The sequence below is a fragment of the Felis catus genome, chromosome X, assembly GCF_018350175.1.
Source record: "Felis catus isolate Fca126 chromosome X, F.catus_Fca126_mat1.0, whole genome shotgun sequence".
Taxonomy (NCBI): domain Eukaryota; kingdom Metazoa; phylum Chordata; class Mammalia; order Carnivora; family Felidae; genus Felis; species Felis catus.
The window spans coordinates 27,957,897-27,973,736 of NC_058386.1; the positions used below are offsets into that span (position 1 = coordinate 27,957,897).

Sequence of the window (15,840 nt, forward strand, 5' to 3'; positions counted from 1 at the left end):
AGGAAGACCTATGTGTTCTAACATCTATGGCTTTGAACATGTGACAAAAGGATTGTGAGCAGGAGTGAAACTAAAATGAGAGAATCTATTTTCGATTGTTCACTTTAACAACATCATCGGCCTATCAAAATGATCTTGCGGTGCCAAACTCCGGATACTTGTTAAGGAAGAAGACACGGAAAGTCCGGAATCAGGCTCATGGCATTGTTTCTGCATTGAAGCACGCTGATAGAAAAATGGCTACACAAACCTTTTTATTAGGTTTTTTTATAAGAATATTAATAAAGGTGCTATCTCATACATGACTCTAATTTTTCTTCCCTAGCTAAATTTTAGGAAAAAAGCTCTCACTAGTAAATTAAAAATATTTTAATGATAGTTGTAATAATTTGAACACTTTTGAAACTCACAAATAAGTTTCCTTCCGTAAGTATCATACACTTAAAAAATGTTAAGTGGCTAGATCGCATGTTAAGTGTTCTTAGCACAATAAATTAAAAAAAAGTCTGTTTACTTCTTATTTTGCCCAGTGGGAAGCTTGGTGCCAAATTTTGAGGCTTTACCCTCCTCTGCCTATTACACTATCCATGGAATATTGTGGGCATATTTCTGTGCAACATTTCCATCATTTTCCTTCTCTAATTTTCCCTATCTTTAGTTTTCTAATTTATTTGTGCTTGACCAGGTGAATCATGTGTATTTCTTTGAGCCATTCTAAATATTTTTTTCCAGAACGAGATATATAATAAATAAGTATAATTAGAATAGAGTAGAAGTAACACTCAAAAGATTTAATAGTAGGCAATATATTCGAAAGTATGTTCTGTTTGAATAAACTGAAGGTCAAATAAATGCTTCACTAGTAACTAAATTTGATACATAAGAATGTTTTTATATAGGCATTGAAATATTTATAAATATAAATAAATATAATGTTCTTAGATCAACAGAACTGAAAGAAATTCAGTAGAAATAAATGAAACAGTTTAAAAATAAATTGGCTCTACATATTAAAATTTTCTCCAAGTCAAAAATACTTGGAATGATAGGCAAATACATTCAATGTATTGCATTTAAATGAATACTCAATTTCTTTTCAAAAAAAATCTGACATTTACCCTTTGAAATTGCAGACAAGACTAACAGTTTGAGTCAAGTTCTCCACCTACCAAGAAAGCATGGGAAATAAGAATGTACTAGGGAATCACGGGGTTTTGTGTATGAGATTGTTTTCATTTTAAAAAATTATCATCAGTGTGGCTGCTTTAGATGTGTAGGTCACATGCTTTTATTATATGGTTGTGACTTTTGAAAAAGCTTTGGCACCTTCCAGATGAGTTTATTAAACAAAGTATGTAATCTGGATCCAAATGTGCATACTTTCATTTGACCACTAAGGGGTCTTAGAGCATATCATTACCAGCTTAGTGTTTCAAAATATCCAGAGAGAGTGATAAATTACCACAAAAGAAAAGAAATGCCAGTTTTCTATACTTTTTTCCTATTGGATCTCAAATTAGTATTACTCCTTGGTTTCATGGAAAGTAATTTCCAGATGGACTCAATAACTTGACACATCTCCAGACCCTTCAAGCCCTCTAATATGACAAGGATAATCTAGAAACTTTTGCCAAGCTAATTATATAATAGTATGGTTTTTTTACTCATTTTATGGTGAAGCTAATGCAAACATCTCCTTAGGTGATATACTCAGTGACCTTACAGAGACCGTGGAATTCAGAGTTCTTGTGTGGCACACTTCCATAGTTTCATCTCAGTCACTTGTAAATTGTAGTCAGAATTTTTTAAATCCCCTTCATTTCTAATTCTATTCCTTTGTGTACCATTATAGTAGCATTCCAAATTATATTTATAAAGCTACCCCATTGTTAGGAGCTGAAATGTGTCCTCTGAACATTCATATGATGAAGCCCTAACCCCAAGACTTTCGAATGTGACCAAATTGGGAGACAGAAAGGTTAGAGAGGCAGGTAAGTAAAATAATGTCACTAGGGTGGGTCTTAATCCAATATGGCTGGTGTCCTTAGAAGAAGAGATATTTGGACCCAGGGATGTACAAAGGGAAGATCATACGAAGACATGAGAAGATAGCTATTTATGAGCCAAGGAGAGAGGCCTCCAAACGAACCAAAACCCTGCCACCACCTTGACCTCAGACTTCCAGCCTCCAAAACAGTGACAAAATAAATTTCTGCTGTTTAAGCCACCCATTTGTGGTACTTTCTTACAGGAGTCTTAGCAAACTAATATACCCATTACAATGGGGATATGAACACTTGAAGATATTGTCCAGAATTGTAAGGGGAGGGTAAGTGAGAATAAAGCCTGGATTATTTTCAGGAATCCTCTACATACGCTACCACTTTGCCCTTGCATGTTTTACTGTATTTCATACTCTAGTAGATCATAAGCATTTTCTGGGCCTTGTTTTGTTTGTGTATGAGTACTTATGGTAGAAACTGCCATCGACAGGTCATGGGTTTTTATAAAGAGAAACAGATGATGCAGGTCTCCCTCTGCTTGTATCTTATGATAAAAAGTGTAGGGCTGATACTGCTGGGGCCCAAACCGCTATGTGTCCCCCAGAACGTATTCTCTTTTTTCACAAACAAACTCTACTCATCATTCAAGCAGGACACAATGGCCATCCAGTTAGGAACTATCTTTTGCCATCCTCCCTGGAAGCTAAATACGATCAGGTGACTAACATCTGGCAAATAAAAATATGGGCAAAATGATTCATGGAGCTTTTATAACAGAGCTTTAAGAGGGAGCTAGCTTCCCTCCACTTCCTTTTTTCCCTTCCTTTTATGGGCTGGGAGTGAAGTGTGGTGGTGAGCGAGTTATACCATGAGAATACAAACACCCAGAAGACTGCAGAACAATGAAATGGAAGCGACCTACCTTAGGAGAATTTCCTGGAACAAAACTACTTCCCCTATCCAGAACTATCTACCTTACATGAGATAGAAACAAACCTGTAACTTTTGGGAGCCATGCCATTTTTCACTTATTTCTTAGAGCCACCCAGCCTGCATCTAAGTATATGATTGCCATTGGCTCGAACTAAAGTATCACACAAAAATATAATACTTGTGTGGGTAATAAGGGAAAAAAATAAGGCCACTGTAATTTTTTCCTTGTCCCCTGTGAACTTGCTACTGTAATCATCTCACAACATGTATGATCCTGACCTAATAAATGCAACTCAATATCCCCACCAATAAATCTATTCTGAGTGGGAAGAAAAAGAAATCATTCCCTACTCTTTACTTGAAAACTATTTATGTAACAACATTTTATCCATACTTGTCCCCTGAATTTACATAAAAGAAAATCAGTCTTCAGTTTTGGTCTTATTGTAGGATTGTAAGTTTTTACTTAATGAAATTACAATTTCCCAAGTTTGGATAATCCAAATAGCCTGCTGAATCCAAAATAAAGCACAGATTTCTTGAACATCTCACTGATACAGCAAGTGTTTGTTAATTTAAAAAAAATCAAGGGGGTAGAGTGTGCTGTGATTTTTTTTTCTAAATGCCTAATGGCTCAGCAAAGTTTAAGATGAAAACACATTATTGATGTTGACTGTTTCCTTTAATCAACAGCTTTTCAAGTAATCCGGTAATGAATCAACTGAAACAAAAATGAAGCTATGAGTACCTTGACCTTAAATTTTAGGGGGCAATAATGTCTGACTGGCTGTCAAGAGAAACAGCAAGTATGTACCAGCTGAAGATTAAAGGAAACCTTGTGCCCTTTGGTGATGGAAATCATAGCAGCTGCACAGACCCCTCGAGACTTTGTTTTTAATTGTGACATCAGCAATCTGCTGATCTTTCAAGACCTGTCCAGCCCAACTGTCCGCAGCCTGTGCCTCCTTGCTCTCATCATGGTTGTGGAGTCCATCTAAGCAATCTTGGGCAAGCTAGGGAACAGAGAATCTCCTCTCTGGATTCACTTTCTGACAAATGATGCATGCATTTTTAAGGACTGATTCATAACCCACCTAATTCTAAACAAGCTCTGGGGAGATTCTGGCTACAGCTGCCCACCGGTTTTATCATGATTCAGAAATACAGAGTTAAACTACTGATGAAATTTTAAGGAAAGGACAAGTGAAGCAAGATAATATTTGTAATTCAACTACTGTTGCACATTAATAGTGTCTTGCAAATTCACATTGCTGTGTGTTTCTTTGTGTGTTAAAAATAACCTTCAGTGATACAGGCTTTACCTTTCCCCAGGCAACTTCAGAATCCAAATTACTAGGCATTCCTTCAACTGCTGATCTCTTCGTCAATTCCATATCTGTAGCTGCCAGCCATTCTGTCAGGGCATTCATTTCCTTTCGCATCTTACGGGACAATTTCAAGCATTTTTCCAACTGTTGCTTTCTTTCCGTCACCTGACAAGAATGATAATAAAATGTAACTTGGTTTACTTTTTCAATTTAGGTTTAGTTATACTCATGTAATAGGAACTTTAATAGTTTTGTCATTTAAAAATACCCTTTTTCTTACTTTTCAAAAATAATATTTTAGAAAAACCAGATATTCTATTAATGGTGAATAGACACAGTCTGGGGAAGATGAGATCCTTTCTCCAAAAGACTCTGTCCTATATCAGGTAGGAAAAAAAAATCTATAATCATTTTCTTCAATATAAATAAAAATAATTTATGGTCAAATTTTTAAAATATATTGAATGATGTAAGTCAAACTAAAGATATAACACACTGCTTTTAAAAAATCTTCAATCACCTACCAAATGGATGGCAAAGTTTACAATCCTCTGTAGACAAATGAGGTTTGCTAGTAAGGAATCAAAATGGAGAAACAAACAATATGGCTTCTCTCAGGCAGTAAAATTATTTCTATAATGCTTAAAATGGTCAATTGTATTGTCATCGTATCTATAAAGTGCCTTACTTTTCCAGGAAAACAACACAAAGAGTAAGTCACTTCCCCCTTAAATATTTTTTGCCATCCAAGGGGAGTAAGTGATTTAATTCCGAAACAAAATTTTTACCCCTATTAACAAAGAAAATCATAACCTGATTTTGTGTCCCAGTTTTCAATGTTTAGAACTAAACCCCGCCCCCCAAAATCAAATTCTTCTACATTCTCACATGGAGAATGAACAAATGCGTACCATTCCACAACCTCTCCAGATATGCCTACAATCTGTAAGTGTTTAGGGTTGGTGGGTTGAACAAAAAGCCCAGAATCTCTTCTTGATCTGTTGATCAATCCATCTATCTATACACACACACACACACACACACACATATGCACACATCAACACATATGAATACATAATAATCCAGCCGTAAGCATGAAAAATGCCAAAGTGACAATACCTTTAAAGAATTCAAAATGCTACAATCAAAATAAACACACTGAAACTTTGATATGGATTCCAAACACTCAACAAAATGTTTTAGTTTCTTTAGCAGAGGTGTATGCACATTAAAAAAAAAAAAATGTTTAGTTGCTGAGGCTGCAAATTCAATTTTTTTTTCTTTTACAGATTTCCCCCTTCAGGGAAGTAAAAGCATCTGCCCCTTGGACTGTGAGGATTTTATTTCTGTGTGGGAGAAAAAAAATATACCTTACAGTGTGTTTCTGTGCATAGTTGTTTTTTTTCTATGCACTAGTGGCAGAAAAGGAATCCTAGATTCGATATTTCAAAGAAATTCTATCTTCCCAGAGCTAATGCATTATTGATTTTTATTTATTCTATTTTGTTTATATCCAGCTAAATAGGTTTTAATAAAACAGGAGACACTGCCATCTTAAGGAAAATTGAGTTTTACACTTTTGTGTGTACGTGTGTGGAAAAGGGATACATTTAAAAGAGTGCCACCTGCAGTAGAATGCCTCAGCAGTCGTTTCCTAGATAAATGTAAGTGAGGCTGATAGGAGCACTGACGACGTGAGCATGAGTATTTGAGGTTGATTGGCCTATTGCTATTTAAGTATATTTCTATAAAAATCAAAGCATAGAGAAGCTACACAAGCAAGTCCTCAATTTCTATTCACTGAACAATGAAGCTAAGTTGATGATAATAAACAGATAAAAATATATTATGTAAGAAAAGTGCTATGGACTGAATTGCATCCTCTCCACTCTGAATTAAGACACTGCAGCCCGAAACCCCACTGTGACTGCATTTGGATATAGGATCTTTAAGAAAGAATAAAGGTTAAAAGAGATCATAATGGTAAGACCCTAATCTGATATGACTGTGGTCTTACTAGAAGAGGAAGAAAGATCTCTCTTTCCTCCCACTCCCTATTCTCTCATCCTTCTACTCCCTCTCCTCACTTCTCCACCTTGAGAGGTCACAATAAGGATGTGGCTTATGCAAACCAGGAAGAGTGTCTTCCTAAGCTGGCACCTTGATCTTGAACTCCCCAGCCTCCACAATTGTGAACAAATAAATGTCCAAGCCACCTGATCTATGGTATTTTGTTATGGCAGTCTGAGCTAACAAAAAAGGAGTGTACATTGAAGTCAGGCAAGTACAACTATATAAATTCTGAAGATGATTAAAATAGAAGGTTTTTTTTACACAAAAATAATAATCTATTAAAATAGGCTTTGTTTTGTTTGATTTTATCAAATAGAACCACTGTTGTTGAAGGTACTTCAACAATTTAAATTAAGACTTTTTTTCTTGGAGAAGGAATACATGACTTACCACATTTTTGTAACAATATTTATCTATATTCTTTTTATTGTTACTGCTTCTAAATTTTATTTCAAAAATAAATTTTTGCCCTGCCTTTTTACTGTATTCTATCATGCTATTAAAGTATGATTTCTTAGTATTTCATTTTGCTTTAATGATATCACTAAGTGCCAAATGGTTAAAATAAACATAAACTTTCAAATATATATTTTCAAGGTTAAATAGTACTTTACATCTTCATGAGACTCATTCACTTAATAATAAGTAACTTGGGTCACTAATAGTCTTCAAACATCATTTTTATTGTTTTACATTCAGGGACTATTTTATGTAAAATTTACTCTTGCAAAGGCAAAGATTTTGGGAAATTCTTCAAGGCAAAAGCAACGAAAAGGAAAGAAAAGGAAAGGAAAGGAAAGGAAAGGAAAGGAAAGGAAAGGAAAGGAAAGGAAAGGAAAGGAAAGGAGAGAAAGAACGAAAGAACTAAAAGGCCCAGACAACATTCATATTTGAAAGCACAAAGAAACGACCTTTTCACAAGATCTACTTTTTAATTAAAAAATCTATTAATAGATTATTTTAGTGCAAAGTCACATAGGTCAAATTAGAGACTCTTGAGTAAAGAGAATAACTTTCCAGAAATTAACAACTTGTAGCTTTATGATTAATATTAGAGATGATTCAACTGATGCTAAATACGAAACAATTGGCATCTGTAAAAATCTATAAACCCTAGATGAGATGCTAACTACAGATACTACCTTCCCTTCTGTGGTTATCTTTAACACAATGATAACCTTGTCCAGAAGGATAGAGGCACCTGAGTGGCTTAGTCAGTTAAGCATCCGACTTTGGCTTGGGTCATGATCTAACGGTTCATTTTGTGAGTTCAAGGCCTGTGTTGGGCTCTGTGCTGACAGCTCCGAGCTTGGAGCCTTAATCCAGAGGTACCTTGGTGGACTTACACAAGCACTTGAAGTGTATTTTATTTCAAGTTTATCACCATGTTTTCCTATTTGTTATGTATCAGTGTTCCCTACTTTTTGATCAATTGAGAAGGAAAACATTTTGCCAGAGCATGACAGTGAGCTCCCTTTCAAACATGTGACATATAAATTAGCAAGTTTTTAAAATCTAAAAACAAAGATTGCCAACTAATGTGAACAGTTCTTCAGTTATTTCCAGAGTTCCATTTTAATCTAAAAGTTACCTTCTCTTGGGAAAAAGTAATTTGCAATTAGTACTTTTAAAACATAACCTTCCATCTACTTACAAGGTGAAATAGTAGAAATTTGTGTCTGTAGGGATACTTCACAAATGTGGACACACATTTATATTTGTGCCTAAAATGAAGTAACAGGTTCCTCACCGATGTTGTTATATTTAATAAAGTGGAGAACGTGGGACGTAAAAATGTACTCTGTTCTCCCCATCGATCCCAGTAAATCTCTTTTATTCAGAAGGAAATTAAAATGTATGCATTTTTATTTTTTTCTGCTTTGGCCCTTATTTTACTCTATTTGTTTTATCACACGAAGTGTCAGGAAAATGAAACCGTCCGCAAATGCTCCTAATTTAAAGGTCCTCACCTAAAGTACTTAAATTTGTACTTATTCATAAATAGCCCTAAATGCCAAAAATGGACAACTTCATTTGCATAAGTTTAAGCAAACAAACACGATGTTAATAAAATATTCTTATTCTCTAAAATACCATATAATATATTAAGATACCACAACTTTTTTAAAGACAGAAATGATTATTGTGTTACTGTGTCAGTATGTTAAACCTTAGCTGAGCACCAAAATTTTTTTTACAAAGTTTAGAGTAATATGAAATAAGAGCACGGAAAAGGCTAGGTCGGTCCTTGAAGGTGACAAGTCATGCCATTATGACTATTTTTTATGATTACTATCATTATTTTCAGCCATAAAACTTCTAAATCTATAGAGCATAGATAGAGAATGTTTGATGTGAGGGAAGTGGGGTAACGATCCTCGTCATTCCACTGTTTGGGAAAGCGGATAGAGAAATATAAACATCTTTAATTAACGGTGACATGGAATTGGGCACTGAACACTATCAGGACAAAAATACACAAATAATCAGAGAGCAATAGGACTTCACTGGATATCCATGCTACCTTATTAGCCAAATGTGGTGGATCATGCAAGACTTGCCACACAGGGAAATAATTTCTATGGAATGTGACAACTCTATTACACCTAATGTGGTCTATGTGGAATGTGTCAACTCCATTGTATCTAAATACACGTAAGTGCATTAGTTTATAAAAGGCTCCAGCCTTTAAGTCATCACAAGCAAATTTATACAATGAAAAGAAGGCGAGTTTAGAGGAAAGAAACCTTTTTAAAACCATACGATGGGCCAATAAAAATCTCTTTGAGCTGTACATATTTTTTAATGCAGACTGGAAAGAAGATCCTTATGGATTAATTATTGTATCTTAACAAGAAGTACACGTGGGACTATATCTATCTCTATCTGTATGCATAAATGTGTGTATGTACCTATCTATTGAGAGAAAATGATTAACTTTCTAAGACATTAATTGTGCATCATTACTACTTTTTGTTTTGCAATTTACAAGGAAAGTGGTAAATAGCCAGTGTTTCTGGTTCCAAGGCGCACTCACCTTTGCTCCCAGCTCATTATAATGTAATTTCAAAGCCGTGACTCTTTCATCAAGTTCTTTAGGGTTTTCTGTCTGTTTCTTCTGTACAATCTGACGTCCAGTTTTTATCACCATTTCCACTTCAGACTTCACTTCACTCAGACTTTTATACAAGTTCTAAGTTAAAACATAAAACAAAATAATAAGCAATAGTGTCCAACTTATACTGTCATGATTAATAGAAAAGAAATAGAGTAGAGGTCACTTTCATTTTCATTCCATGTTTACAGTTTTAATGTAGTAGCATTTTGCAGCTGTGATCAATATGTAGCCTCGGCATTTTCTGTTGATTTAATATTTCTATTTGCAATTATATATAGACATACAGACATGCAGATTCTGTAGTTATTCTTACTAAAGTAAGTGTACCTCATGTATACATTTACTTTTACAAACCAAGTTGATCAAGATTATTTCTAAAAGTTAAATGCTTTCTATTTTAAATGTTTTAGTTATAAAATAGTAGCTGGGAGTTTGGAAAAATTCATTGACTCTTTCACCAGGTATTTATTGAGAGCCCAATACACCAGACAGTATTGGATTCACTAGAGACACATTCACTGTTGTTCTCACACATTTCACTGGGCATGAAACACCTAAACTTCCAGATCACAATTTCAACATCTATTAGTTAAATCATAGACAAGGAAGGCAGGCAATTTTAAATATGCCAATTACATTATGTAAATGTCTTTTCTAAATGGGGCTGATCAATTGAATACAAACAGAAACAAAAATATAATTTAAAAACTCACATGGACATCACAACCATAAAGAACAAATGTATTACTTCAGGAAAGTATACTGCTTTCAGACTTATGAAATAAGCATCACAACTTCACCTGACAGCTATTTTCCTGGAAAGATATGTGTATGTATGGAGGCATGAAAGCATACACATAGGCACAGGTGTATATGTGAAGACATGCATATATAATAGTTTACATGATACATTGTTGCTTTCACATGTTCAGTGGTAAGTGTGAACAACTACATGTTTTATTGTTACTAAGAAACAAAGTTACTAGTAGGTAGCTGCTTTTTCTTGGGAATTACAACTTGGTTTATTTTCTCTTTTCAGTTTAAAATCAATGCCCACAACAATACATTTTGTAAAGGTTAAGCAAATATTAATTAAAGCTAATATATAATCTATTTCCATCTTAATCCCTTCTTTGATGGTTGTTTTGTGTTAATATTCATTTATTAATAATTTTGGGTTCTGTCTGAGTTTCCAGATGATTTTTTTACTTCATTTTATTTCTAACCTAGAAATGATAAAATCTCGGTATGTAGAAACATTCAACCATTAACTGTACAGAGGGAATCAATTCTGTGAATTTTGAAATCAGAGATATATGCAAATGATTTACTCTTTAAACATAAAAAAAAACCTCAGTGATTTAAATTTATGTTGAAAGTTCAAAGTACTGCTAGCCGTTAAAATCATGTCATTCAGTATGCAGAAAAAATATTTATCACCAAGGGAGGGAAACTTCCCTTATATTTCTTTGGGCTCATGCTGGGAAGACTTTTTTGTTAACTCAACAAAAATTTCTTGAAGGCAAAGGCAATGATTATAGTATAGCCAATGAGGCATATTTTTTAAATGTTTTTATTTATTTTTGAGACAGAAAGAGAGCATGAGCAGGGGAGGGGCAGAGAGAGAGGGAGATACAGAATGTGAAGCAGGCTCCAGGCCTCTGGACTGTCTGCATAGAGCCTGACACGGGGCTCAAACTCATGGAGTGTGAGATCATGAGCTGAGCCAAAGTCTGATGCTTAACCGACTGAGCCACCCAGGCACCCGTGCAATGAGGCATCTTAAGTACTTTTTTAAAATATAAAAGTTAAGAAAAAAAAAAAGGTATCCTTACGGAAGGACTACTTGAATTGCTCCTGACTTTAAACCAGAACTAGAAACAAATTGAGCAAGTACTTGAAGCTGTTTCAGGGTACCCTCAGGGCAGTCACAGCTGGGTGCAGGGAACATTGTTTCCACCTCATACTTACTAGCAGACAAGTTTTACAAAGTACTGTTAGAGACCTATTCATGGAAGGGAACAACTCTCCCTTTGGGGATATATTTAACCATGATGATAGTATAGTTGAGTCATTCTGCTTTCAATAATTTATGCAAAATTTAATAGGTGATATCATCCTAGAAATCCCTAATGTTTGCTCATCTAACACCAGCTAATAATTACATACTGTTATATTCAAATTTTATTTTGGGGGGCAGGAACATTTATAATCATGATGCCACTAAAATGCAGCCTTTATTATGAAGAAATGTCACTGCATACAAAATATTTCAGAATTTTTCACAAAGAAATACACAGATTATAAAATTTTTGTTAAAGGATACTTTCCCACTCAAAATAATATGACTGAAATGCATCTAAAATGTTTCTTTTAAGTTTATGTTAGGGAGTCAATGCAGAAACAATACTAAAAACACAAAGTACTAACGAGATAAACTTGTTTTCATCTTCAATGTTAGTAACATTCAGTGCTTTTGTTTTATGTGAACTTCTACCCCATTGCCCAAAGTACACATAGAGTTATAGTAACAGTTGTATTACTCTAGGAGATGCCTTTGTAATTCAGCCTTAAGTTTTCAGAGAAGTCATCAGACATGGCGAATTTCCAATAATTGCAATAAGGGACACAGCTCAAAATCCCCAAATCCTCTGAAGATTTATGCTACAGGCTAATCATATGCCTTCCATGCCTCTTGACTCTGTCTTTGAGGGGTGGTGGGACTTCAGTATATATCCAGCACTGATATTTAAAGGAAAGATACTAGGATTTGGAGTAAGAGTGTCTGGATTGGAATCTTCCTCTTGCCCTTCACCAGCTGTGTTGTCTTTAAATTAATTCTCATTAGGGGCGCCTGGGTGGCTCAGCCGGTTAAGCATCTGACTTCGGCTCAGGTCACGATCTCGTGGTTTGTGGGTTCGAGCCCCACGTTGGGCTCTGTGCTGACGGCTCAGAGCCTGGAGCCTGCTTCAGATTCTGTGTCTCCCTCTCTCTGACCCTCCCCTGTTCATGCTCTGTCTCTCCCTGTCTCAAAAATAAATAAACGTTAAAAAAATTAAATTATCTCATTAATCAGTGGCCTTGAGAATTAGGGACAACTTGTATAGATCACTTAGCTTACTTGGTATTCATTTCTGGAACGGTTTCATTATTGTAGTTGTTGCTGTTTCCAGACATCTAAAATTCTTTTCAGAATTTACATTCAAAATACATATTCAAAGTACTACAAAAATTAAATGGGACACCTCGCTGGCTCAGCTGCTTAAGCAACCGACTCCTGGTTTCAGGTTAGGTCATGATCTCATGGTTTGTGGGTTCAAGCCCCAAATCGGGCTCTGCACTGTCAATGTGGAGCCTGCTTAGGATTCTCTCTCTCTTTCCCTTTCTGCCTCTCCCCTGCTCTCTGTCTCTCTCTTTCAAAATAAATAAATAAACTTAAAAAAATAAATAAAGGGTATTTCCTCTTATATTCTACACAGTCCTTAGAGAATTCTGGATTCCAAAAAGACACCTACAGAGGATGTATTAAAAGGGTACTATTTCAGTAAGTGTTCTCGTCTCTCAATACACATGTGCTAATGTTTGTTGTTAATCTTAAAATAACATTGTATAATTATCATAATTATCTGGAAACAATCTTCTGTTATAAAGGAGGGTCCTCACATACTTCTTAATAAGGAAAGTCACCAGAAATACCTACCACACAATGATTTAACTGTGACTGTACTACTTCCTGTTCCACGCTCTTTGTTTCCAACGCAGGCAAATGCATCTTCACTTCATCTAAAATCATCTTACTTTCCTGTAGACGCTGCTCAAAATTGGCTGGCTTCTGGAATAATCGAAACTTCAAGGAAACATCTTGCAACTTTTTCTGGAAAGACAATGTAAGAAAGCATCCCTATAGTTTCACATTCCAAACAACAGGCAGCCATACTTTTGTTAATAGATTTTTCTTTATCCCTAAAGATAAAAAAAAAGTTAAAAAAAAAACTAAAGCAATTCTTTTCTACCTTTCCAGCAGAAACAATACATATATTTGAATTCAGTAGTTGTTCTTAACGTGGTACTAAATAAAGTGTAATTTATTAATTTTATCTTTAAAATGGAAACCCCCCCAAATCTGTATTATTTACAAATCATATTATAGTTTTCAAATAATGCCCTCAATCCTAATTTTGCTAATAATCAAACTGTCTAATACAGAGTATGTTTTAATACCCAACTAAAACCATTTCCTTAGTTTATGCAATAATATGTACCTGGGCCACATCGATTTGGGACAGCACCCTTTGGGCAGTCTCCTTTCCCTGGTAATGTTTCTTCATTTCTTCTAAACTGATCTCATGACTTGTCAAATCTGATTGGATTTTCTGTTGGGAGGAAAGCATTATTAGTCAGCATGCTTTGCAGGTTATTGCAAAGAATAACACTTTCAAAGAAGATGAAATTCTGAAACTCTCTTAAACCACTATTACAATGTAGCCTCCTATAAAAAAAACACTTTTTTTTTTACTTACCAAACATTATCAAAAATGAAATGGCTTATTTTTCTCCTATTTGGGTTATTAGGAAAAGAAATTATCCTTTGGAATCAGCAATAATGAATAGCTATTTCAGATATTTTCAGTAGGAAATAACAGTTTCCATCTAATATTTAAAACTGATATTCATTTATCTTGGAATTTACACTCAAATCTGACCAAAGACAAAATATTATGCACACACACACACACACACACACACACACACACACACATATATTCATATGTATGTGTGTATGTGTATATATGTATGAATATAAATATATATGTATATATATATATATATACGTGTGTGTGTGCGTGCATGTGTATGTATATGTATGTATGTATATAGCTGTAACAGGGATAAGATATAATGAAAGATTTCATGTGGACAATATTCCTTAATAGTGATCTTTATTCAGTCATGTTGTGCCACATTTCAGTTAAATTTCAGGGAAATTATGGATTTAGGAAAGTGAAGTTAAATCCTTTATTTGGCCTTGCTTTCTGTCTGATAAATACTTAAAAGCTTCTTAAAAAGACTCATTTGTAAAATTTAAGTAAGTATAAAAATTGCTGTATTTTCTATATTAAATAGACATTTTTTAAAATTTTTTTAACGTTTATTTATTTTTGAGACAGAGACAGAGCATGAATGGGGGAGGGTCAGAGAGAGAGAGAGACACAGAATCTGAAACAGGCTCCAGGCACTGAGCGGTCAGCACAGAGCCCGACACAGGGCTCGAACTCACAGACCGCAAGATCAGGACCTGAGCGGATGTCGGATGCTTAACTGATTGAGCCACCCAGGCGCCCCTTAAATAGACATTTTTGAGTGAGTTCTATTCAAATGTATGTCTGTATTTGACTTGTACACTTTTGAGCCTGCCACAGGAGTGGGACCAATTCTGTAGTGTGCAGAGGCTCAAACAATAAATTCATTCCTCTCTGCCAGAAAGAGCAAAAATCAGGAAGTGGTCAAATTATTCTAATTTAAATTTGGTTGCTGTCAGATTATCACAAGTTAGAAAAGAAACTGATTAACTTATACCACAGTGCCCATAAAATTTTCATGAAAACAATTTGCATAATGCATATTAGTCTCACCTAATTATACCAGTTGGAGTCAATTCTAGTACATATTACTAGAGAATAACAACAGTGTGATTAGAAGTTAGTTACCACAGAGAACTACAACCCAGCCATGAGGAGTGAGAATTATCCTAAGAAAATGGGTTAAGGGGTGAAGGAGTTACTTAGGATATAAGGCTATAAATGTACATATATACCTTAATATTATTTCTTAGCATATTGATTCTAACCATTATAGAGGCAAAGTAATTACTGATTACTTACATAATTAGAATTCTGGCATCAAATAATTAAGAGCAAAGATTCATGCAAATACTTACTTTTTTTTACTATATATATATGTATATATATGTTTATATAAATATAAATTGTGTGTGTGTATATATATATATATATATATATATATATATATATATATATAATAGCTTCATTGGTTGAATTACTCCCTTATATAAGACAAAGCAGCATGTACTATTCTCTAGAAACCACAAAATTTGGGGTTAGGGATCCATATAAGTACATGATGATAAATAACTCCTGCAAGTAACCAAAACACAGGATCTAGTCCCTTCCTGAGACAAATTTTATTCTTTTACTTTGCTGCCATGAGACATCCCTGTAAACCTATGACAGACTTCTTTCCCTCATTTTTGTTTTTGCTTCAGTGAACTCAGTTTTGCTACTTTTACCTAAATGTTCTAAATAGTATATTGGATAAGCAAGGAGACAGACATTTTAAGAACAAAAGCATTCCCAACTGAAGGAAA

At 34.6% G+C, this 15,840-nt stretch overlaps 1 protein-coding gene across 13 annotated transcripts in view; it reads right to left on the reverse strand.

The window, feature by feature from the left end:
* DMD (dystrophin) overlaps positions 1-15,840 on the reverse strand; it is a 2,379,610-nt gene that overhangs the window by 1,216,637 nt on the left and 1,147,133 nt on the right. For all 13 annotated transcript variants that reach the window (XM_045050793.1, XM_045050788.1, XM_045050791.1 and 10 more), the window contains 4 exons: positions 13,718-13,828; positions 13,156-13,329; positions 9,375-9,530; positions 4,259-4,429 (listed from right to left, as the gene is read on the reverse strand). In XM_045050793.1, coding sequence (XP_044906728.1) covers positions 4,259-4,429; positions 9,375-9,530; positions 13,156-13,329; positions 13,718-13,828 — 612 coding nt within the window. The remainder of the gene's footprint in view (positions 1-4,258; positions 4,430-9,374; positions 9,531-13,155; positions 13,330-13,717; positions 13,829-15,840) is intronic.